Source organism: Pelodiscus sinensis, chromosome 28, assembly GCF_049634645.1.
Source record: "Pelodiscus sinensis isolate JC-2024 chromosome 28, ASM4963464v1, whole genome shotgun sequence".
NCBI classification, from domain to species: Eukaryota; Metazoa; Chordata; order Testudines; family Trionychidae; genus Pelodiscus; species Pelodiscus sinensis.
The window spans coordinates 4,799,757-4,821,275 of NC_134738.1; the positions used below are offsets into that span (position 1 = coordinate 4,799,757).

The following is a 21,519-nucleotide window of genomic DNA, read 5'->3' on the forward strand; positions in this document are numbered from 1 at the left end:
ACATTTGTCTTTTTGCAATCAGCTGGGACCCCCCCACTCCAAGTTTTCAAAGATCCTGGAACAGAGGCGGGGCGGTCCAAGGAGGGACGATTCGGGGGTTTCCGAGCAGAAGAGCTCACACCATCCTCTAATCTAGGTGCTGCAAGATGCCAGCCTGAGAAGCAGGAATCCTGCATCCCAGCCACGCCTTCGAGCTGGAGCGTCTCGGTTAGAAAGTTCAGGCTCCCAAGGAGGGGGAGTCCCTAGGAAACTGGCTGAGGAGTAATTACCCCTCGCTGTGAAAACCGGCACCTTCTTTCCTGTTGCCCTGGCTCGCATCCTGCCTGCGTGAGACGGACACCTCCCTGCTCTCCACTCTCCCATGGCGGCACAGGCCGGCAGGCATCGAGCACCCAGGTTCGCCCCCCTCCACGGCCAGATGCTTCACTGCCTGGCCCCGGTGCAGCTTGGAGCATCGGGCCCACTGGCGTCTGCAGGCGCCTGGCACCAGGCTCTCGCTGCACCTGTGTCTGCCTCTCTGCTGGCCCAGGCTAAGGCCACTGGCTGAGCAGAGGTGGCGGGAGCCCTGGGCCTGCCCCCCCACCGCACCCGTCATTTCAGACCAACACGCCTGGCGTTCAGTGAGCCCCACCAAAAAGAAATCCTTTAATATAGAGCGATAATGAAATAGGATACACAGAACTCAACAGTCACCAGCACTCAGACACAGGACTCCGGCCGGGGACGAGGGGCTGGCTTGCCCCAGTCAGGCTGCTCTCCGCCGTGGCGGGAGGGAGGTGCTGACTGGGGGGTGGGGCGGGGCAGCGGGTCCCAAAACCACAGTGGTTTGGACCAACTGCACGTGGGTTCCTGGGGCTGGCTGGGCGCGTCCCATCCCGCTTTGGGGGGAGCGATGTTTCGAAGGTGAGGGCGGGGCTCCTGCTGGGGCGAGCGGCAGGCCGGTGGGCGCGGGCGGCCCCGCGTGGAATGGTCTATATTACAAACGGGGGAGCGTATGCACATTTATACAGAGGACTTGCCGCGGGGCTGGGCCCCCGGCCTGGACACCAGAGCGACACGTTTGCCTTTAAATAGGTTGGGTTTGTTTCCTTTAGTGTTTCTAACTATGTACATCATTGTGCTTGTAGAAGCCCCATCGCCAGATGGAGTCAGTCCGTCGGGTCCGGGAACCGCCCGGCCTCTCCCACGGCGCCAGGGGCCGCTGCTGCTGCTGCAGTCCAGGGGGAAGCAATGGACGAGGCTTGCCAGCCCCTGCTTCTGCTGCAACCCTCCCTACCCCCGCTGGGCGGGGAGCGGAGGCGGCTCTCCACGCGGCACCTCCAGGATGCTGGCCCCGAGGTGGCAGCCACAGCGCCGGGGAGCCGCCGCCCACAGGCCCACGAGGAGCTGGGCCGGGCAGACATGGCTTCTGGTGGCCTGCAAGGGCAACGCGGCGCCTGCTCTGCCAGGCCTGGGCGCGAGCCACGTTCTGGGTGCCGTGACGCTGCTCTGCCGTGCGGGTGCCAGGCTCCCACCTGCGCACCAAGAGCCGGGCGGCTGGGGGAGGCCGGGTGCCGGCTGCCCCATTCCAAGGAGCTGCTCCAGCTGTGGGGAGTATGCCATGGCCAGGGCCGACCGGCGGGGCGCCTAGAGCCGGGCACCTGGCATGGCCCGAGCGTGTCACGGTGCCCGAGGGCCATCCCCCCCACAGCCGCTGCTCCGTGGGGCAGGTTCAGAGTCCGGCCAGGGGTTCCTGGCGCAGAGGAGGCGTGTGTCTGGGGAGCTGGGGGATGGATGAGTGTGGCGGTGCCTGGGGGCAGAGGCGTGGGCGGGGCGTGGAGGGCCTCTGGGTCTGGGGGCTGCCTTCCCTGGGGACGGCTTCAGTTGTTCTCGAAGAGGGAGAGCAGGTCGTCATTGCTGTTGTTGGGAAGATCTGGCGGGCCCAGGTAGGAGAGCAGCTCGTCGGGGTTCGTCAGCTCCGGGAGAAGCTGAGGGCAACACACGGGAAGAAATTACGGAGGAGCAGCCATGGGCGGCCCGTGAGACACACCCACCGTGCACCGGTGGAAGGAGAGTGCGAGGCGCTGCAGGGCGGGGAGACCAGGCTCCTGGGGGCAGGGCTCCCCGGGGTTGCAGAGCATGCCAGTGACAGCTGTGGGGCGGTGCAGCTGGCTCCGGGGTCAGCCGGCAGGGCACAGCGGGATCAGCCCTGGCGGGAGGCCTGCAGAACCCAGGCCCAGGGCCCCCGCCACCGCTGCTGCGCCAACACCTGGAAGGACTCCAAGCAGCAACAGGGAGGGCTACGGGCCAGTGCTCTTCCTCGGCCCTCCCCGCCAGGGCACTAGCTGGGCCCTGACCTAGGACCCAGGAGAGACCCAAGGGGACTGGCAGGAACAATGGGGTGGGGCTGGAGATCAGGCCCTGGCCAGAGGGCAGTGGGGCCGTCAGCCTGTGGGGCGCCGGTACAGCCAGGCCATGCGGGGGAGGAGCTGCCCTGGGCTGCGTGGGGAAGGCGCACGGAGGGCGTAGCTTGGGGGGGGGGTCTAACACTCCAGCTCCCCCAGTGCAGAGTGTGGCCCGACCCATCAGGCTAGGGCAGACCAAGGGGGCTGGCCACGCTGCTGCCTCCTGACTGGCTCTGAAACTGACCTACCTGATCTGCTTTAATAGAGGGAAAATTTGAAGAGCATATGCCCCTGCAGCCCTCCGGCCATGGGGCAAAGGCACATGGAGGTTCCCCTCGGACAGCAGGGGGCACCGCTGCGCTGGGTTCCCCATGGACAACAGGGGGCGCCGCTGCGCTGGGCCCGGGGTTCCCCTCGGACAGCAGGGGGCACCGCTGCGCTGGGCCCGGGGTTCCCCTCGGCCAGCAGGGGGCGCCGCTGCGCTGGGCCCGGGGTTCCCCTCGGCCAGCAGGGGGCGCCGCTGCGCTGGGCCCGGGGTTCCCCTCGGCCAGCAGGGGGCGCCGCTGGGGGTGGGTTTACTCACATCGAGGGAAGGCTCCGGCCCTTCCCCAGCTCCCGACATGCCTGGCTGCCCCACCATCCCGGACGCGGGGGTAAAGGCAAGCTCTCCTGCATGCGCCGGGCCCCCGGAGCCTGCCTGCCCCATGGGCTGCCGGGACTGCGGGGGGGGCGGGTTCCGATGATGGAGCTGCTGTCCGGACTGGCCACTGAGGTTGGGGGGATGGAGGCCTTGCTGCACAGGATTGTGGGAAGGGTCCATGCGGCCAGACGGAGGCATCTGAGAGCAAGAGAAGGCGGCGTGAGAAACCGTCCCTGAGGCCAGGCCGGGAGCAGAACCCTGCACCACAGCCAGGCCACCCGGACACCCGGCACGCCCGCCTGCCCCACAGCCGCCACTGCCCCGCCTGCCCCACGGCCCCCATGGCCGTGAGCAGCCTGGTGTTTTACAGCTGATGTGAGCGGCCAGCAGGGGCCTCCCCACGCCCGCTCCCCACGGGGGGCGCCCTCTTCCTCACCAGCTGCCAGGGACTGGCCACGGCTCCGGCTCCCCTGCGCTGGATGGCAAATAGCCACACCTGCCTCAGAGGCCCACACTCAACGGGCAGGAGCCACTGGCCAGGGCAGCCTGGGCACGCCCAGCCACTGGTGCCAGCTCCAGCCAGGAGGTGCGGTGTCCCGCCAGCTGCACGGCTCCCGGGCGGGGGGAACTGCTGCTGCGGGGCAGCCCAGCTGACCTGTCCGGCCACGGAGGGCGCTGGCGGCTTCTCGGGGGTCAGGAGGCTGCTGGGAATGTCCGACTGGTAGGAGATGGGGGGAGGCCCTGGAGTGAATTCGGTTAGCGTCGGGGTGCCGGGGTTCGCAGGAGGGAACGAGTCCGGGAAGCTGCCAGAGCCGGAGAAGCTGGAACCTGCGAGAGGACAGGCTGTCGGTGCTGTGCCGGGGGAACCCGCCCCTGCTGCTGGGCGCCGCCCCACACCCGCCAGCAGCGGTGTCCTCGGGCGCCTGCCCTGCCCGCTCCCCCACAGGACGCCGGCGGAGACGCCTTCTGCCCAGAGGCCCCATGCCCTGCCCCCCGCCCAGAGGCCCCATGCCCTGCCCCTCCAACCCCGAGGCCTCCTTCCCCCCATGCCCCGAGGCCCCATGCCCTGCTCCCCCCCTCCTTGAGGCCCCATTCCCTGCCCCTGCCCCGAGGCCCCATGCCCTGCTCCCCCCCTCCTTGAGGCCCCATTCCCTGCCCCCGCCCTGAGGCCCCATTCCCCGCCCCCCTCCCCAAGCCCCATTCCCTGCCCCCCTCACTCTGGCTGCTGTAGTCGCTGGTGGGCGGGGGCTGCAGGGGAGCGAAGGGCGAGGAGCCGGGGCCCAGGGCCGCGATCATCTCCATGACGTTGGGCAGCACCATGTGGGTGGGGCTCATGGTCCGGCAGCGCTTCAGCACCGGCCCGTCCTGCTCCTCCTTGATGTGGATGTCGGGCTTGATGGGCACCGGCTTCCAGCTGCACGTGGGGTCGATGGTGATCTCCTCGTAGTCGGAGCTGGGTGGGCACAGCGGGCAGCGCTCAGCCAGGGCCCGAGAGCAGCCAGCCCGGCACCCGGGGGCTGAGCTGTGGGCAGGCTGGGGAGGGGCCCCGTTAGCCGCAGGCCAGTGGGGGGCAGGGGAGGGGCTGGCTCAGGAGCTGCAGAGACAGGAGCAGCCCCCCCGTCTGTCTGCAGGGGCCCCCCTGTTGAGGGGGTCCCAGCCCTCTCTACGGAGGCTGCCAAGCAGGGCTTTTGGCTGGACTCCCCCAGCTGGATCCTGCACGGGGCTCAGGAGACACGGACACCCCGATCGGTGTTGTTCCGGGGCCCCCAGGAAAACGAGCCCCCCCCCCATGTCCCCCTCCCACTAGGCAGGGCTGGGCCGGGTCTCTAGAGGGCACCACAAGGGGCCTGTGTCCCTCCCCCGGCCCTTGTGCATTCCCCAGGAGCCCCCCCTCCCACGTCTGGGTACTGGGGGCAAGCCCCTTAGTGGCCTGGCTTTTGGGGGCCCCCCAGCCCTGCCTCTCTCGGGCACACGCCTGCCCTCTGGTGGCGAGAGGGGGAGACGACCGCAGGGCGCAGGGCACTCACTTCTGAATGTAGACCAGGATCCCCAGCATGTACTGGTCCACCTCCAGTCCCTCCAGCAGGGCCGTTTTACTGGGGGAAGACAAGGGAGGGGCTGAGCCAGAGGTGCCCAGCTGTGCTCCGCCGGCCCTGGCAGCGAGCATGGGGCACGCTGCAAAGGTGGCCGCTGCTTTCCCCGTTACGCAGCGCAGGCCGACCTCAGGCCAGCCAGGGGCAGAGCTGTGGGCACCGCCCCGCTCCTCCACCCCCGCTCTGAGCACTAGGCTCTGCTACCCTGGTGCCGTGCCAGCACCCGGCGTGTGGGGGGCTCAGCCCAGGCAGCCCATGCCCCTCCGTGCGGCGACAACTCACTTGCAGACAGGACACCGCCACGTCCCCCTCTCACAGTTCAGCTGCAGGTAGGACTCCAAGTCGAAGCACTGAGCACGGAGAGAAAGTGAGACAAGCCGTCACCACGGGGGAGGGGACAGCGAGGGGGAGAGAGACCCCAGCCCCGCCCCGCCCCAGCTTACAACGTCCCAAGGGAGGGGTCGCCCACCCCCAAGCCTCCCCTGTAAAGCCTCTTCTGCAGCCAGAGCGATCAGCTGTCCGGCCTGGCTCTCGCCTGACGGGGGCGGGTCTCACCTGTATGTGCCGGCAGTCGTGCCCCCGGGCCGGGAGCTGGATTCTCCGGAAGGTGATGGGACATTTGAGCGACACCTTGATGGCCGTCTGCTCCACGCCGTCCTCCCCGTTGGGGCCCGGGGTCCCCGGGATCGTCCCGCTGCTGAAGTTTCGCTTGACTAGGCGGTGAGAGGGAAAGGCCGTTGGAACGGCACCGCCGCTTCCCGGGGGCTGGGCTCGGGGGGGCTCCGGGGCTGGGGAGCCAGCCTGCCGGGAAGCCGCCCAGCCCCTCGTTCTCACCCCTTGGGGAGCCAGCCTGCCGGGCGGGCGGGGGAGGAGCGGGGGGAAGCTTGTATGGAGTTAATGGCCAGGCCTCCCTGCCCTTATGGGTTGGCTAGTGCCACTCAGAGCGGGGGGGTCAGTGCTGGTCACCCTGAGGGTGCCCCCGGCCCGGGGAACTGGGAGGCCCAGGGCTAAAGGCTGAACAGAGCCCTAATTCCTACCCCGCCTGCCCTTTCGCCTTGGGCCTCAGCATCTCCAGGCTCCTGAATCGCTGGCTGGCAGCTCAGGGGCCTGTTCTCCAGTCACCAATGGGGGAAACTGAGGCGCAGGGCAGGGGCTCGCCCACACCATCCACACAGCTCCAGGGGCGCTGCCCACAGTGGGAACCCAGGAGTCCCTTTAACTGCAGCCCCCCCCCCCACCAGTTCCCATCCACACAGCTCCAGGGGCGCTGCTCACAGTGGGAACCCAGGAGTCCCTTTAACTGCAGCCCCCCCCCCCCCCCACCAGTTCCCATCCACACAGCTCCAGGGGCGCTGCCCACAGTGGGAACCCAGGAGTCCCTTTAACTGCAGCCCCCCCCCCCCGCCAGTTCCCATCCACACAGCTCCAGGGGCGCTGCCCACAGAGCTGGGGCCTCCAAGCTCGTGCCCCACGGCCCCAAGGGGAACACTCACTTTTGGTGATGCAGTGCTCGGCCGGCAGCAGGCGCTTCTTTATTAACCCCTGCAGCACGGAGCGCACGGAGGGCCGGTGCACCAGCTGCAGCACGAAGAGGTGAGACTGCGAGAGCAGGAGAGAGGTTAGCTGAGCTGGCAGGGGCGGTGCCAGCTAGAATTCAGGGCACTTCCCATTCGAAACCCCTGTTTGCAGCTGGGTTTAACTTTGCCAGATGCTCACTGCTCAGGCTGATCTCTTCCCCCCCGGGAGTCTGCTTCAAGCTGCATTCTCTGGGCTTGTTTCAGCGACAAGGCCCAAGACCACGACTAGGGAACGGTTCCTTGTTTTGCTCACAGGTCCAAACCCTCTTTCCAGCATGTCAGCGAGAAGCAGAACTAAGGCGTCTCCTACCCCGTCTCTGCCCAGGCTTTGGCAGGGGGACGCGTCCGCAAGGTGCACAGGCCCCTTCGCGGCGGAATTTCCTAGTTTTCGGTGCCTGGCTTTGCAACCTGAACATCCTTTTCACAAAAGGTTTTGGTTTCGGGCTGAACAACTGCAAGACGCCTTTGGAGCCTCTCCCAAGGGCTGGGGTGGCACCTCTCTCGCTGGCCACGTGTCACACAAGAGCGGGTGCTCTGCGACAAGATCTGCTCCATTCAAAGAGGAGTTAATTCAGGGCAGGCCCCGGCCAGGGTTCCACCGACCAGCTGAAGGATCCAATAACTATGAATTTCGATTCTCCACAGCCTCGCTCACAGCCCGCCCCAGGGAGCACAGAAATCCTGCTCTGGGTCCCCAGGCTGGGACGTCAGGCACGTCTGCCCCGAGGTCAATCCGCCTGCCCCACTAGGACGCTTTCACCTCTCCACCACATGGGCTCCGTGGCCCTGGCTGGCCAGGGTTAGACTTCCTGCCGGCACGCTAGTAATCGTGCCCTTCTCTAGCACCTGCCAATGGAAGATCCCATCTGCTTGAGCTAAGTATGCACAGCTGGGGCGAGCAGACCAGTCCCGGGTCACAGGGCGACTCAGTGGCACCCCAGGATTGGGCCCCAGGAGTCCGGGCTCCCAGAGCCCCCTGCTCTACCCACTGACGTAGCTATGGAGCATCCCGAGTGCCGGAGCTCTGCGGGGTAGGCCCAGCCTGCTGTTGCTGGGGGGTGGAGTTCCTGCAGCATCAGAAATACACTGTAGGAAGCATCTCCCCCCCAGCGCTACGGCGCAGTCTCTGGCTGCCCAGATCCCGGAGGCCGTGCTCCCCGGAGCTAGGAGCAGCACTAAGGTGTGTCCCCCACCCCATCTCTGACCCCTTTTCCCTCATGATGAAGCTAAGTGGTGCATCATGGGAACGGGCCTTTGGCTGGAGAACCTGGAGGGAAACCGGACTCCCGGGAGGCGGGGGAGCTGCATGTGATGAAAAGCAAAGCCAGAGCCAGGCCAGAGCGCTCCCCGGGATCGGTCCTAGAGCAGATCTCTTGGAAGAGCAGCCCCCTGCATTGCAACATGGAGACGCAGCCCCTGTGAAATGCCTCCACGCTAAGGACTCTCCCTGTGAAATAGTGACACCTGATTTCCCGTCTGAATTCCTCCCGCTTCTGCTTCCGGCACTGGCCGGGGTTAGACCCTCTGCTAGCGCGCAGAGCCCAGACCTCCGCTGGCTGCCCCGGGAGACACCGCCAGCCTGGAGCAAATCCACCCGTCACCTTCTGTTGGGCTCCTTGAGTGTCGCTGCCGGGGGGTTTCTAGCCTTGCCGCGCTCTGGTGGCTCTCTGCCCCGTCACCAGCTTAGCCACACCCCTCCTGAAGTGTGGGCACCAGAACCGGGCCAGGGCCCCAGCAGGGCTCACTTACGCAGCAGCAGGCGGTGACGGTTATCTGGATGGTGTTCCTCCCGGGCTGGCACACCTGCTTCAGGTAGAGGGGCTTGTGGGAAGTCTTGTTGTCGCCCCGCTCGATGGTCAGGGGCGTGGCGTTGACGCTGACCTGGACGGAGGCCGGCCAGTTGGTGTTCATCTGCCGGTCCTCGTGGTGGTAGCACTTGAACTGGAGCTCCAGGTCCGGCCTGGGCAGGAGGAGACGAGCGGGGTGACTCAGGGCTCTCGGGACGCCCGCGGCGGGTAAGGGCCCGGGGATTGCAGGGTAGCTCCAGGGCCTGGCTGGGCATCGGCCAGCTCCCTCCCTTGCCGAGAGAAGGCAGGCGGGATGAGGACCCCAGTTACAAAGGGGCCTGGGAGGCTGGGCGCAGGAGCAGACCCAGCTGTGGGGACGCTGGGGGTCTCTGCCCTCGTGGGGATGCCAAAGCTGCTCCCCAGACAGGCTGGCTGGCACCCCCCCGCCCTGCTCTGCCTGTGCCGCCCCTCGCCAGCGGGCTCGGGGGGGGGCTGCCAGCGGGGCGGGGGGGGGGGCTGCCAGCGGGCTCGGGGGGGGGGGCTACCAGCGGGCTCGGGGGGGGGGCTACCAGCGGGCTCGGGGGGCGGGGGCTCACCTCAGCATCAGCGTCTTGTAGACGGAGTCGCGGAGCTGGAAGACGTGGTTGCTGACGGCTAAGTTATGCTGCAGGCGGAAGGGCTCCAGCACCACCCCGTCCCGCACGGGGAAGGTGAGGCGCAGCTCCTCGCACGGGTTGCCTGCAGCGGGGGGTACAGGGGGGCTGAGGCAGGGGGCGGGCCGGCAGCGCAGGGCCATGGGCACCGGCAGGCACCGCACCCGCAGCACCACGGGCAGCAGCCGCAGGGGACGCCGGGCCACGGGCCCGGCTCGGAGCTCCCTGCCCCCTCCTCCCCTCCAGAACATGCCTGGGGGGCGGCGCCCGTCCTCCCCCTTCGGGAGGAGCCCCAGATGCCCCCCGCCAGCCCCTCCCCCAACTCGATTCCACCCCTGCCCCGTCCCCAACTGCCACTTCCAACTGCCGCGGAACCCCCAGAATTCCATCGCCCCGAATTCCAGCCTCAGCCCGGCCGGGGGCAGCGCCCGGACCCCTAAGGCTGCGGGCGGGACTCACCCGAGGGCGACGGGTGCAGGGAGTTGAGGCTGGGCTTCATGTCCGGCAGGAAGGGCGACTTGACGTCCTGCCCCGGGGACAGGTACGGCGGGATGGTGCTTCCGGGCGTCATGGGGGGCGTGGGGTTCCCGGGCAGCGGGGAGCTGGGGTAGCCGGGCATGGACCGGCCAGGCTGCAGGGAGACAGGCAGCGTCAGTGGCAGAGCAAAGCCACCGGCCTTGGGGGGACCCGACGCTTGGTGCAGCGGGAGCAGGAGGGAGGGTGGGAGCGGGGCAGGACCACCCCTCCCTCCCCGGGCAAGGGGGGACTGGGGCACCCCCGGGGAAGTTCCTGGTCCCGCCCTGAGCAGCCCGGCGGGGGCGCGGGGATGGACTACGCCCAGTGGGCGCACAGCGAGTGCAGTCCTGGGCAGCAGCGCCAGGGCGGGGGGCGGAGCGGACCCGGCTCCCTGGCCGCGGCGACTCACCCCGTTCATGGAGGCTTGGCTGTAGCTGGTGAAGCCGGCGCTCTGCCCGTTGAACTGGTCAGCCGGCTGGGAAGAAGACGGCCCAGGGGGCTCAGCGTTAGTGGAACAGCCCCCAGCCCCTGTGGGGAGGCAGCAGGAGGGGCCGGGCATGGGCCCTGGGGAGGGTGGTCTTGGGGCTCAGGCGTGAGCCGGGACTCCAGGCTCTGGGGTTCCTTGCCCAGCTCAGCCTCCGCAGCGGGGCTCCGGGGCAGGGCTCCCCAGAGCAGGGGGCTGGAGCAACTGGGGTTAAAGTGGGGAGGGGCCCAAAGTCACCCCCCCAGCCACCTCCAGGGTGTTCCCGTTCCCGCTGGCGCCGCCCCGCCCGTCCGCAGGCCGCCCGGTACCTTGTAGTACGGTCCGGCGGAGCCAGGGGCGGAGAGGTACTGGCCCATTCCTTGCTGCAGGGGGATCCTGTGGCTGGGGTACGAGGGGGAGGGGGCAGAGGGCTGGGGTGCGCTGGGGGCGTACTGGGCCCCCTGGATGTACGGCTGCGCGGCGTAGCCCTGCGAGGGAGAGAAGGCGGCGTGAGGCCCGGAAGAGCAGAAGCCCCATGCAGGCCAGCAGGGAGGGGACGCATGGCTCCTGGCCCCAGGAACCTCCGCTCGCCCGGCTGAAAACGCTGCACTCGCCCGTTGGGGGCTCCTCCGGCCTGGGCGGCTCTCAGCCGGCCGCCTCGGCGAGCTCCGGGTTACAGGGGCCCTCAGGTCTCCCCCGCCAGGCAGGCCGCCCCCCCGTGGTACTCACCTCGCTGGAGTACGCCCTCTTGACCCCCTGCCGGGGGATCTGCTGGCTCTGGGGGGGCCCCGGGTACCCGTGCTGGGGCAGCCGCTGGCCTCCATACAGGGGGGTCATGCCCGGGGCCCTGGTGGGCGTCATGCTCATGGCCGACATTCCTGAGGGGCCCATCACGCCCCCCATGCTGGCAGGGTTCATGCCGGCCGGCCCAGCGGGGCCGCGGGGGCCCGAGGGAGGCAGGAACTGGCTGTTAAAGGACTGCCCGGCCCCCATCTGGAGAGAGAGAGAGAGAGAGAGAGAGAGAGAGAGAGGGGCTGGCCCTCAGCGCCTCGGGAGGGAACCACCCTCGGGGCACCAGCTGTGGGAGCGGAAACAACCCCCGCTTCGCTCGCCAGCGCTCGGCGCCCCCCTCCACACAGACGGTACCCCCCCCGGCCAGCACCCGCCCCCCCCGCCGGCCAGCGCCCCCCCCGCCAGCACCCCCCTCCAGCCAGCACCCGTCCCCTCACAGCCAGCACCCGTCCCCCCCAGCCAGCACTTGCCCCCCCGCCAGCACCCCCCTCCAGCCAGCACCCATCTCCCCCCCGGCCAGCGCCCCCCCCGCCAGCACCCCCCTCCAGCAGGCGCCCGTCCCCTCACAGCCAGCGCCCGTCCCCTCACAGCCAGCGCTTGCCCCCCCCGCCAGCACCCATCTCCCCCCCGGCCAGCGCCCGCCCCCCCCGCCAGCCAGCGCCCCCCCCGCCAGCAGGCGCCCGTCCCCTCACAGCCAGCGCCCATCTCCCCCCCCCCGGCCAGCACCCCTCTCCAGCCAGCGCCCGTCCCCTCACAGCCAGCGCTTGCCCCCCCCAGCCAGCATCCGCCCCCCCCAGCCAGCACCCATCTCCCCTGCTATCACCCCCCCAGCCAGCACCCATCTCCCCCCCCAGCCAGCGCCTCCCCGGCCAGCACCCCTCCGGCCAGCACACGTCCCTCCACAGCCAGCACCCACCCCCCCCGGCCAGCACCCACGCGAGCCAGCACTCCCCAAAACTCAACCCCAGCACCAAACCCCCACCCTGCACCCCTCTAGGCAGCACCCCCGACACACAGCAAGCAATCCCCCCCAGCACCCACTGCCAGAGCTCCCGCTCCCCCGCATCTGTTAGTGCTGGGTCCCATCAACCTTTGCGCCTGCGTCACCACCGGGCCCCTCGGCCCCACCCCGGGGCTGCTGGACCCCCAGTTCCTGCGGCACGGGGGCCCGTCTCTTACCGCCCCGTACTGGCTCAGCTCCTGGCTCTGCTTCTCCTGCAAGGCGGCCACCGTGGCCGTGGCCGTGGCGGTGGCCGTGGCGGCGGCGGCGGCCACGGCGGCTGCAGCCGCGGCCTGGGTGAAGTCGGTGGGGGGGCGGCCAGCGTGCGAAGGGAGCCCCATGCCGCCAGGGCCGTTGGGGCTGCCTGTGTAACTAGAGAAAGGCAGGGGGGTCACTCAGCCACTCCTGCAAGGGGCTGTGGGACCCCCCACAAAACGTGGGCTGCCCCCACCTTCCCGCGGGAGCCGCAGCCCCATCCCAGAGCTGGGCTCCGGCGCCTCAGCCTGGGGGTGGCTCCGTACCTGGCCGGCAGGGGGAGCACAGCCTGGGGGTGTCGGAGCGCCGACCTGAGAGCCGAGCCCCACTTGCCCAGGCCGCCCACGGCCCAGAGAGCCAGGGCGTGGCCAGCCCAGCCAGGCCAAGGTCTCTCCTTACCTGGCGGTGAAGCCCGGCCCGCCGGGGTACGTGCTGCGGCCATACATCCCCTGCTGCACGTACCCCTTGCCGGCGGCCCCCTCCGGGAACGGCTGCTGTCCCATGAACTGAGGCGAGTTCATTCCAGAGCCGCTGCCTGCCATGCCGGGCATCATGGGGCTGCCAGAGGTGTTTCCCCCAGGGCCCATGGGGTTTCCGAAAACCTGTGCGGGACAGAGCCCAAGAGAGGCAGCATGAGGGGGTGGGAGGCAGCAGGGGACCCCAGACCACCCATGTGTCCTCACCCCTCCCCGGAGCCAGCCAGGGCCCCAGCAGTAGGAAGGAGAGAGGGGGCAGGGTGAAGGGGTCGGGTGGGGGGGAGGACACAGAGTTGGCTGGGGGCAGCGTTTGGGGGCAGAGGCAGAACGTGGCGGGGGCTGGGCTGAGGACTGGCAGAGGGGAGCCAGCCGGGGCCCCAGCAGTGTGCTGGAAGGAGAGAGGGGGCAGGGTGAGGGGTCGGGGGGACTTTGGGGGCAGAGGCAGAACGTGGCGGGGGCTGGGCTGGGGAGAGGACTGGCAGAGGGGAGTGTGGGTCTCAGGGACGCTCTCCCCTTGGAAACGTCTCAGGGCCCCCAATGCCCCGCTCTGGGCAGCGTGCCAGCCCCACCCCTGGCACGCCGGGGACGCCCAGCGGGGTCCCCGTGACTTGGGAGGTGGCCGCAGGTACCTGACTCTGGGACGTGTTGTTGCTGACGCCCCACACGGTGGTTACCACGGAGAGAGATCCTGCAGGCTGATTGGTGCTCTGTTGCCAAGGAACTGACTCGTATGCAAATGAACCATCACTAGAAAGAAAAACAAGGCAATTAAAAGCCCCTTTGGGAGGAGGCTGGTGGGGGCGGAGGCACAGGTGGCCAGGCAGGGGGCTCCCGCCTGTCCGAGGGAGGGAGGGGAGTTCCTGAAGTTAAGCACCCACGTGGACGCAAGACCCAACGGCTGCAAACTGGCCATCCCCAAGTGTAGGCCTGGGCTGGGCGGAAGGAGCCGGAGTTCGGGGGGAGCCCGGGGGCGAGAGGCTGCCTGGCCTGACGGGGGAGCTCAGGGGCCGTCTGGTGAGGGGCCCCAGGGGAGGGCTCTGAGCTAGACCTAGGGGGCCCAGCTGCCAGGCGAGCGGCCGGGAAGGAACGTTCCCCCGTCAGACTGGAGGGACCTGGGGGGCCGCCTGCCCCGTGACGTGCAGAGGGTCCGAGCAGATGATCAGGGTGGTCCCGTCTGAGTCTCTGGGAGTGTTGGGAAGAGCGGGGGAGGGATCTACGGCCAAGCAGGAAGTGCTACGTGGTGGTGGTGGGGGGGGGGGAGAGAGTCTGTGACCAGGAAGGAGGGGCTGTGGGAATGAGTGAGGGCCCGTGGACAGGGAGGAGGCACGGAGTGGGGGATCCGTGGCTCGGAAGGAGGCACCACAGAGGGGGATCCGTGGCCAAAGAAGAGGCATTGAGTGGGGGGGGAGATTCATGGCTGGGGGGGAGATCCTGTGAGGGTGGGGATCTGTGGTCAGGGTGTGGGGATTTGTGGCTGAGGAGGAAGCACTGAATGGAATCCATGGCTGGTGTGGAGGAGCCACGGGGGAGGGGCACTGTGAGCAAGGTGCCAAGTGGGGGGATCCATGGCTGGGGAGGAGGCATTGAGTGGGGGGAATCCGTGGCCGGGGAGGAGGCATTGAGTGGGGGGGATCCGTGGCCAGGGCGCTGAGCGGGGGTGGACCATGGCTGGGGAGGAGGCGCTGAGTGGTGGGATCCGTGGCCGGGGAGGAGGCATTGAGTGGGGGGGATCCGTGGCCAGGGCGCTGAGCGGGGGTGGACCATGGCTGGGGAGGAGGCGCTGAGTGGGGGGGATCCATGGCTGGGGAGGAGGCGCTGAGTGGGGGGGGATCCATGGCCGGGGAGGAGGCATTGAGTGGGGGGGATCCGTGGTCAGGGCGCTGAGCGGGGGTGGACCATGGCTGGGGAGGAGGCGCTGAGTGGTGGGATCCGTGGCCGGGGAGGAGGCATTGAGTGGGGGGGATCCGTGGCCAGGGCACTGAGCGGGGGTGGACCATGGCTGGGGAGGAGGCGCTGAGTGGTGGGATCCATGGCCGGGGAGGAGGCGCTGAGTGGGGGGGATCCATGGCTAGGGCGCTGAGTGGGGGTGGACCATGGCTGGGGAGGAGGCGCTGAGTGGGGGGGGGATCCATGGCCAGGGAGGAGGCATTGAGTGGGGGGGGATCCGTGGCCAGGGAGGAGGCACCGAGTTGGATCTGTGGCCAGGATGGAGGTGCCACGGGGGAGGGATCGTTGGCCAGGGCGCTGAGTGGGGGGGATCCGTGGCCAGGGAGGAGGCACCGAGTGGGATCCGTGGCCAGGATGGAGGTGCCAAGGGGGAGGGATCGTTGGCCAGGGCGCTGAGTGGGGGGGATCCGTGGCCAGGGAGGAGGCACCGAGTGGGATCCGTGGCCAGGATGGAGGTGCCACGGGGGAGGGATCGTTGGCCAGGGCGCTGAGCGGAGGGGATCCGTGGCTGGGGAGGAGGTGCTGGGTGGGGATCCGTAGCCAGGGCGCTGCGTGGGGGGGATCCGTGGCCAGGGAGGAGGCACCGAGTGGGATCCGTGGCCAGGATGGAGGTGCCACGGGGGAGGGATCGTTGGCCAGGGCGCTGAGTGGGGGGGATCCGTGGCCGGGGAGGAGGCGCCGGGCGGGATCTGTGGCCAGGGCACTGAGTGGGGCGATCTGTGGCCCAGGAGGAGGTGCTCAGTCTAGCTGGGGGAGCAGGAACAGGGCTGGACCCAACACCAGGTCGTCATTAGCGAGGCTGGTGTGGAGTTGACGCGACACGCATCGCCCAGGCCGCCAGTGCCCTGGGTGCGACGTGCTGGAGCTGTGCGGCGGGAGCCGTGTAGCCAGAGCAGCGTGGTCGCCCCCAGTCACGGCAGGAGGGGTGAGGGAGGAGCCCAGGCCCCCCACAGCTCCCTGGAGAGCCCGCCCTAGACGGCCAAGGTGCGCCAGAGAGGCGGAAACACTCACCCATGCGGCGTGGGCGGGAGGGATGGTTTCATTGGGTTCATGGAGTTCATTGGCTGCAGGCAGGCGAGTGGGGCGGGTGCTGAGGCGGCCGAGGTGCGACTGGGGCTGCTGGGTGACTCCAGCGGGGCTGGGGAGGGACGAGAGCGTCGGCATCCACACTCCACAGCCAGTGGCCACGCAGCCCGAGCGCCGGCTCTGGGCAGGCCCCCCGGCATGGGGCGCTGCGGGGGAGCACCGGCCCCCGGGGCACCGTGAGGAGCTGGCTGGGGGGTGCTCCCCGCCCCGCCAGCCCCGGCCTCTCCCAGCAGGGGGCGCTGCGGGGGGCAGGAGCAAGCCCCAGCTAGGCCAGCTCTGGGAACGGTTCTCCCTGTGGAAATGGCTCCTGCTCCGCGCTGGGGCCCACCAGACCGTCCCCCCCCACCCCGGGCAGCGCACTCCTGGGGCACCCACATCCCAATCCCTCCTCCAGCCCCTGGGCCTCTCCCGGCTCGGCCTGTCCCCCCAAGAAAGGGCAGCCTAGTCCTGGGGACCCTCCGCTGCCAGCCCCCCCCCGGCAGGCCTGGGGGACGCTGCTCCGCTCCGAGTCACAGAGCCCACCCAGCCGCATCCTGGCAGCCAGCGCGGCCACCGCCCTGCAACCAAGGGCCACCCCGCCACAGCTGGAGCGGAGCCCGGGGGGACCAGCCCTGGGTCCAGGAGGGCGCGGACACCAGGGCAGGGGCCAAGGGTCATTTCCAACCCAGTGACGTGTGTGCCCCTAAACCCACTCCCCCCGCCCCACATCCCCCTCCCCGACAACCCCCCCCGCAAACACCCCCCCGCCCCGCATCCCCCTCCCCGACAACCCCCCCCCCGCAAACACCCCCCCGCCCCGCATCCCCCTCCCCGACAACCCCCCCCCCCGCAAACACCCCCCCCGCCCCGCATCCCCCTCCCCGACAACCCCCCCCCCCCCGCAAACACCCCCCCGCCCCGCATCCCCCTCCCCGACAACCCCCCCGCAAACACCCCCCCGCCCCGCATCCCCCTCCCCGACAACCCCCCCCCGCCCCGCATCCCCCTCCCCGACAACCCCCCCCCGCAAACACCCCCCCCGCCCCGCATCCCCCTCCCCGACAACTCCCCCTCCCTGACAATCCCCCCCTGCAAACACCCCCCCGCCCCGCATCCCCCTCCCCAACAACCCCCCTGCAAACACCCCCCCGCCCCGCATCCCCCTCCCCGACAACCCCCCTGCAAACACCCCCCCGCCCCGCATCCCCCTCCCCAATAACCCCCCCTCCCCGCATCCTCCTCCCCGACAACCCCCCTGCAAACACCCCCCCTCCCCGCCAACCCCCCCTTCCCGCATCCCCCTCCCCGCCAACCCCCCCCCTCCCCGCATCCCTCTCCCCGACAACCCCCCCACCGCATCCCTCTCCCCGACAACCCCCCTGCAAATACCCCCCCCGCCCTACATCTCCCTCCCTGCCAACCCCCCCACAAACACCCTCCCCAGCTTTCCCCAAACACGGCCCAGCAACACACGCATGCACCGCCCCCACAAAGAAATACCCTGGTGCACACGGCCCACTCAGACGCTACCCTGCAGATGTGCCCCCGAGGCAAAACACCCCCAGGCTGCCTGCTGCCCCCACGACTGCTCCGCGGCTGGGCTGCCAGGGTGCTGTAACCCCCCCGGAAGGGTGACGGTCTAAGTGCTCGGGGCCCACGGGGCAGCCGGGGCTGGGGCCAGCAGGCAAAGCGGGGCAGAGCTGGCCCCCCCGTCTCACCAGGCCTGCTGCCCCCACACGAGCCGTGGCTCCCACGCGGCTCCGGGCGTGCTCATGCGGGGAGGGAGCCGTCCCCCACGGAGGCCAGCGCCCAGCAGTGCCGGTCCCAGTCCGCACCCCACGGCCTCCCCGCCCCCCAAGGCCGGGTGGGGGCGGCCCCCCCTCGGGCGGGTCAGGCAGGGTGAACCCTTCAACGCCTCCCGCCCCATGGGCCGGCCCCAGCCCCCCGCGCGGGCCCCCGGCTCCCCGCTTGCGCCCCAGGCCGCGCCCCCGAGGGAAGGGGCACGTGGGCTCGGCAGCGCCGGCGACGTCACCTCCACAGCGGGGCCGGCAGGAACTTGGCGTCCTGCCCAGATCTGGCAAAACAAGGGCTGGCGTGCGCGGGCGGAGGCTGGCCGACTTCTGCCGGGTTAACTCTCCCCGGCCCGCGGCGCTGCCCCTGCCAAACCAGCCTCGCCCAGCAGGGGGCGCCGAGGGCAGGGCGCCGGCTGGGGGGTGTTCTGGGGAGCAGGCAGGATGCTGGCTGGGGGGGGCGCCACAGGGAGGGGGCAGGGCGCCAGCTGGGGGGCACCACAGGGAGGGGGCAGGGCGCTGGCTGGGGGGGCACTGGCTGGGGTGGGCTCTGGGGAGCAGGCAGGATGCTGGCTGGGGGGCGCCAAAGAAAGGGGGCAGGGCACTGGCTGGGGGGGCACTGGCTGGGGGGGGGCTCTGGGGCGCAGGCAGGATGCTGGCTGGGGCACGCCAGCTGGGGGGCGCTGCGGGGAGAGGGCAGGGCGCCGGCTGGGGGGCGCCGTGGGGAGGGGGCAGGATGCCGGCTGGGGACACTGGCTGGGGGGCGCCGCGGGGAGGGGGCAGGGTGCCGGCTAGGGGGCGCAGTGGGGAGGGGGCAGGGCATGGCCTGGGGGCACTGGCTGGGGGGCGCTGCGGGGAGGGGACAGGGCGCCAGCTGGGGGCACTGGCTGGGGGGCGCCATGGGGAGGGGGAAGGATGCTGGCTGGGGGCACTGGCTGGGGGGCGCTGCGGGGAGGGGGCAGGGCGCCGGCTGGGGGGCGCCGCGGGGAGGGGGCAGGGCGCCGGCTGGGGGCACTGGCTGGGGGGCGCTGCGGGGAGGAGGCAGGATGCTGGCTGGGGAGCGCCACAGGGAGGGGGCAGGGCCCGGCTGGGGGGCACTGGCTGGGGGGCGCCGCGGGGAGGGAGCAGGGTGCCGGCTGGGGGCACTGGCTGGGGGGCGCCGCGGGGAGGGGGCAGGGCGCTGGCTGGGGGGCGCTGGCTGGGGGGCGCCGCGGGGAGGGAGCAGGGTGCCGGCTGGGGGCACTGGCTGGGGGGCGCCGCGGGGAGGGGGCAGGGCGCTGGCTGGGGGGCGCTGGCTGGGGGGCACCACAGGGAGGAGGCAGGATGCTGGCTGGGGGCACTGGCTGGGGGGCGCCGCGGGGAGGGAGCAGGGTGCCGGCTGGGGGGGCAGGCGCTGTCTAAGAGGTGCCGTGGCCCCGCCCCGCCGTCCTGCGCCCAGTGAGGAAGGGAAGCGTCTCCGGCTGGAGCCGCCCAGCCCAGCTCCTGGATCCGGTTTGCACCGCCGTGGTGGAGCCAAGGCCTCCTGGCGGGGAGCCGCCGCGGAGGAATCCGGCCCGGCCCCCGTCGCCCGGGCGGCTCTGGCCCACCGGAGCGGGGGGGGGAGGGGGCCACAGGCTGCGTCTGGTGCTGGGGGGGAGCAGATGGGACAATAACCGTACCCCTCCCCCACCCCGGAGCGGTGGAAACACTAAACCCTGGCGCCCTGCCACCGCCCACCCCCCTCGTGTGCTGGAGCCAGGCCCGGGGCCGGGGCACCCCATGCCCAGGCAGCCTCGGCAGGGCCCCCCGGCTGCTGCCCCCCTCCCCGGGAGCAGGCGGTGCCTGGCCGAGCAGACAGAGGCCCCGGGCGGGGAAGGGGGCCGAGGCTGGCGCTCCCCGTGGGGGAGGGGCGCCCGGGAGCTCAGGGGCAGGATGCGAAGGGGCTGCGGGGGAGGCAGCCTGGTGCAGGGCTGGGGGGGCTGCGGGGGAGGGGCCCTGCTGCACGGGGCTGGGGGAGGGGAGGCGGCAGCTCGGCGTGCGACAGGAACACACAGCAAGGATTGTTCTGGCGCTAGCCGCCCGGCCCACCTGCCCGGCCCACAGGGCCACCCCGCCACCGCCTCCCTCCCGCGCCCTGGCCCCACGCCCCTCCCCCTGCCGGGGCCAGCGACCTCGGGGGAGGGACTCGTCCTGGGTGTGTCCGGCCCCTGGCCTGGGACCGGCACGCCTAGGCACGACTGCCGAGCAGTCAGCAAAGAGCAAGTCAGCAAATGCTCCAGCTTGAGGTCCGGAGCAGCAGTCGAGACCCCTGGAACTGCCCAGCGCCAGGCGGCCTCCGAGCTGGCCTGCACTTCGGCGCTCTGGCCTCTGCAAACCTAGGGCTGCATTAACACAGTTCTTGGGCTTGAATTTCCCAGGGTTTTAAAATGGAACGAAAATTCCGCTGCTTTCAGACGCCCCATCCACCACCAATACATCCAGCACTTCAGCGGGAGAGCTCAAGGCATTTTGCAGAGGATGGGGGAAACTGAGGCACAGTTTCCCCTCACAACAGCCACTTCAGTCCCTAGGTGCAGCCCCAGGAGAGGAATCCAAACTTAGTGGCTTCGTCAAGCACCTTGCAGGCTAGCAGGAGAGCTGGGTAGAGCCCGGGCCCTCTCAGCGCTCTCTCCACTAGGCCACACAGCCTCTCGCAGGCAACCCTCGCTAGCTGCGCACTGAGCTTGCAAACAGACCGGATGAGCAGGATGAGAATCTCTCCAGGGCTGCATCTGCTCAGACCCGCCTGCAGGATCCCAATAGCTACGGCACAGACAGAGCCCGTCCTACCTCGGTCTGCCAACCAAGCCAAGGCTGCTGCCTCCAGGTGAGACTGGATTCACCCCCCGCCGGCGGTGCCCTGAGCCCCGCTGGCTATTTCCCCCCTTGCCGAAGGGTCAGAGAGCTTTTGCTCAAATGTTCCCAAACAAGAAAACAAACAATTTCCTTCAGCGCCCCCCCTCTCTCTCCCAGGCCTGGAAAATTCCTGCCCTGCACAGAGCATGTTTTGGAAAACTGTGATCATCCCCTGTGCTCGTTTGCAGTGAAAACGCAGGAACAAAATCTCTCCAAGCCTTTCAGAAGAGCCAACAGCAGGCTGGGGTCCAGAGTCAGTTCATTTCCCCTTCCCCATAGCTCTTCCGCCAGGCCAAACACAGCTGCAGGCTAGAACATCAGTTGCAACAACGTGCCCCCTTTCATCACCCTAGAGAAACACAGCTGGCCACACTGCCAGTGTCAGTTGACCCGTCGTTACCGGACAGACGTCCAGCAGCATGCACAGCAACGTCTCAAGCCTTCCGAACAGCCGTGTGCCGGCCCACCTACCTCCGTGGCCTGGGCGTTCAGAGCCCACGCCAGTGTGAACTGTCCTCTGCCACAAGGGGAGAGGTGTGTGGGGGCCTGTGTGAGCCCACGTACACCCGGCCTTGCCGGCCCAGCGAGCGGCATGGCTGCCAGGCACAGCGCCCTCGGCAGCAGTGCTCAGCCACGGCCGGGCGGGGCTTTGACCAGACACTCATTGCGCCCACGCACGTGGGGCAGATGGGCCAGGGGAGCGCCGGAACCCGGCTCCAAAGCCTTGTGGGAGGGGATGTTCCCCCAGGAGAAGGCTCTCTGACTGCCCACAACACACCGCTCCAGGGGCCCAGATCTGGGTCAGGTGCCATGCCAGGGGCTGCACCCACAGCCCGCTCCAGGGGCCCAGATATGGATCGGGCTGCTCTCCCAGCCCTGGGCACCCAGAGCCCGCTCCAGGGGCCCAGATCCTGGCTGGGCTCCATACCAGGAGTTGCACCCAGAGCCGGCTCCAGCGGCCCGAAGCCCGGTCGGGTTCCATGCCAGGGGCTGCACCCGGAGCCAGGGGCAGTGATTCTGGAATTCTGCTTTCCGGCCTGGCCAGGGGAATCCAGCTGCTGGAGCAGCCTTAGCTGGGTGTGGGATAAACCTGTTCCTCACACCCAGCACATGGCCCCCAGGGCCTCCTGCCATCCCCCCCCCCCATCTCCTTACTCCCAACACCCCCCCCCATCCCACAGGGGAGTGCTGCTGAGCTAATGGGGGA

The 21,519-nt window shown here is 69.8% G+C and overlaps 1 protein-coding gene across 3 annotated transcripts in view; it reads right to left on the reverse strand.

Annotated features, from left to right (window-relative positions):
• Window positions 1-616: 616 nt before the first annotated feature.
• ZMIZ2 (zinc finger MIZ-type containing 2) overlaps window positions 617-21,519 on the reverse strand; it is a 36,193-nt gene continuing 15,290 nt past the window's right edge. Inside the window, exons 1-19 of one of the 3 annotated variants that reach the window (XM_075911003.1) lie at window positions 17,367-17,604; window positions 15,595-15,721; window positions 13,266-13,383; window positions 12,560-12,762; window positions 12,085-12,277; window positions 10,843-11,106; window positions 10,443-10,601; window positions 10,060-10,125; window positions 9,594-9,765; window positions 9,078-9,219; window positions 8,444-8,654; window positions 6,611-6,716; window positions 5,673-5,830; window positions 5,400-5,467; window positions 5,052-5,120; window positions 4,242-4,477; window positions 3,680-3,852; window positions 2,968-3,222; window positions 617-1,967 (exon numbers count right to left, since the gene is read on the reverse strand). In XM_075911003.1, the coding sequence (XP_075767118.1) occupies window positions 1,860-1,967; window positions 2,968-3,222; window positions 3,680-3,852; window positions 4,242-4,477; window positions 5,052-5,120; window positions 5,400-5,467; window positions 5,673-5,830; window positions 6,611-6,716; window positions 8,444-8,654; window positions 9,078-9,219; window positions 9,594-9,765; window positions 10,060-10,125; window positions 10,443-10,601; window positions 10,843-11,106; window positions 12,085-12,277; window positions 12,560-12,762; window positions 13,266-13,383; window positions 15,595-15,644 (2,751 nt within the window). In that variant the 5' untranslated portion in view covers window positions 15,645-15,721; window positions 17,367-17,604 and the 3' untranslated portion in view covers window positions 617-1,859. Of the gene's footprint in view, window positions 1,968-2,967; window positions 3,223-3,679; window positions 3,853-4,241; window positions 4,478-5,051; window positions 5,121-5,399; window positions 5,468-5,672; window positions 5,831-6,610; window positions 6,717-8,443; window positions 8,655-9,077; window positions 9,220-9,593; window positions 9,766-10,059; window positions 10,126-10,442; window positions 10,602-10,842; window positions 11,107-12,084; window positions 12,278-12,559; window positions 12,763-13,265; window positions 13,384-15,594; window positions 15,722-17,366; window positions 17,605-21,519 lie in introns of those variants that run through there. The other 2 variants (XM_075911005.1, XM_075911004.1) reach the window with 2 other exon arrangements.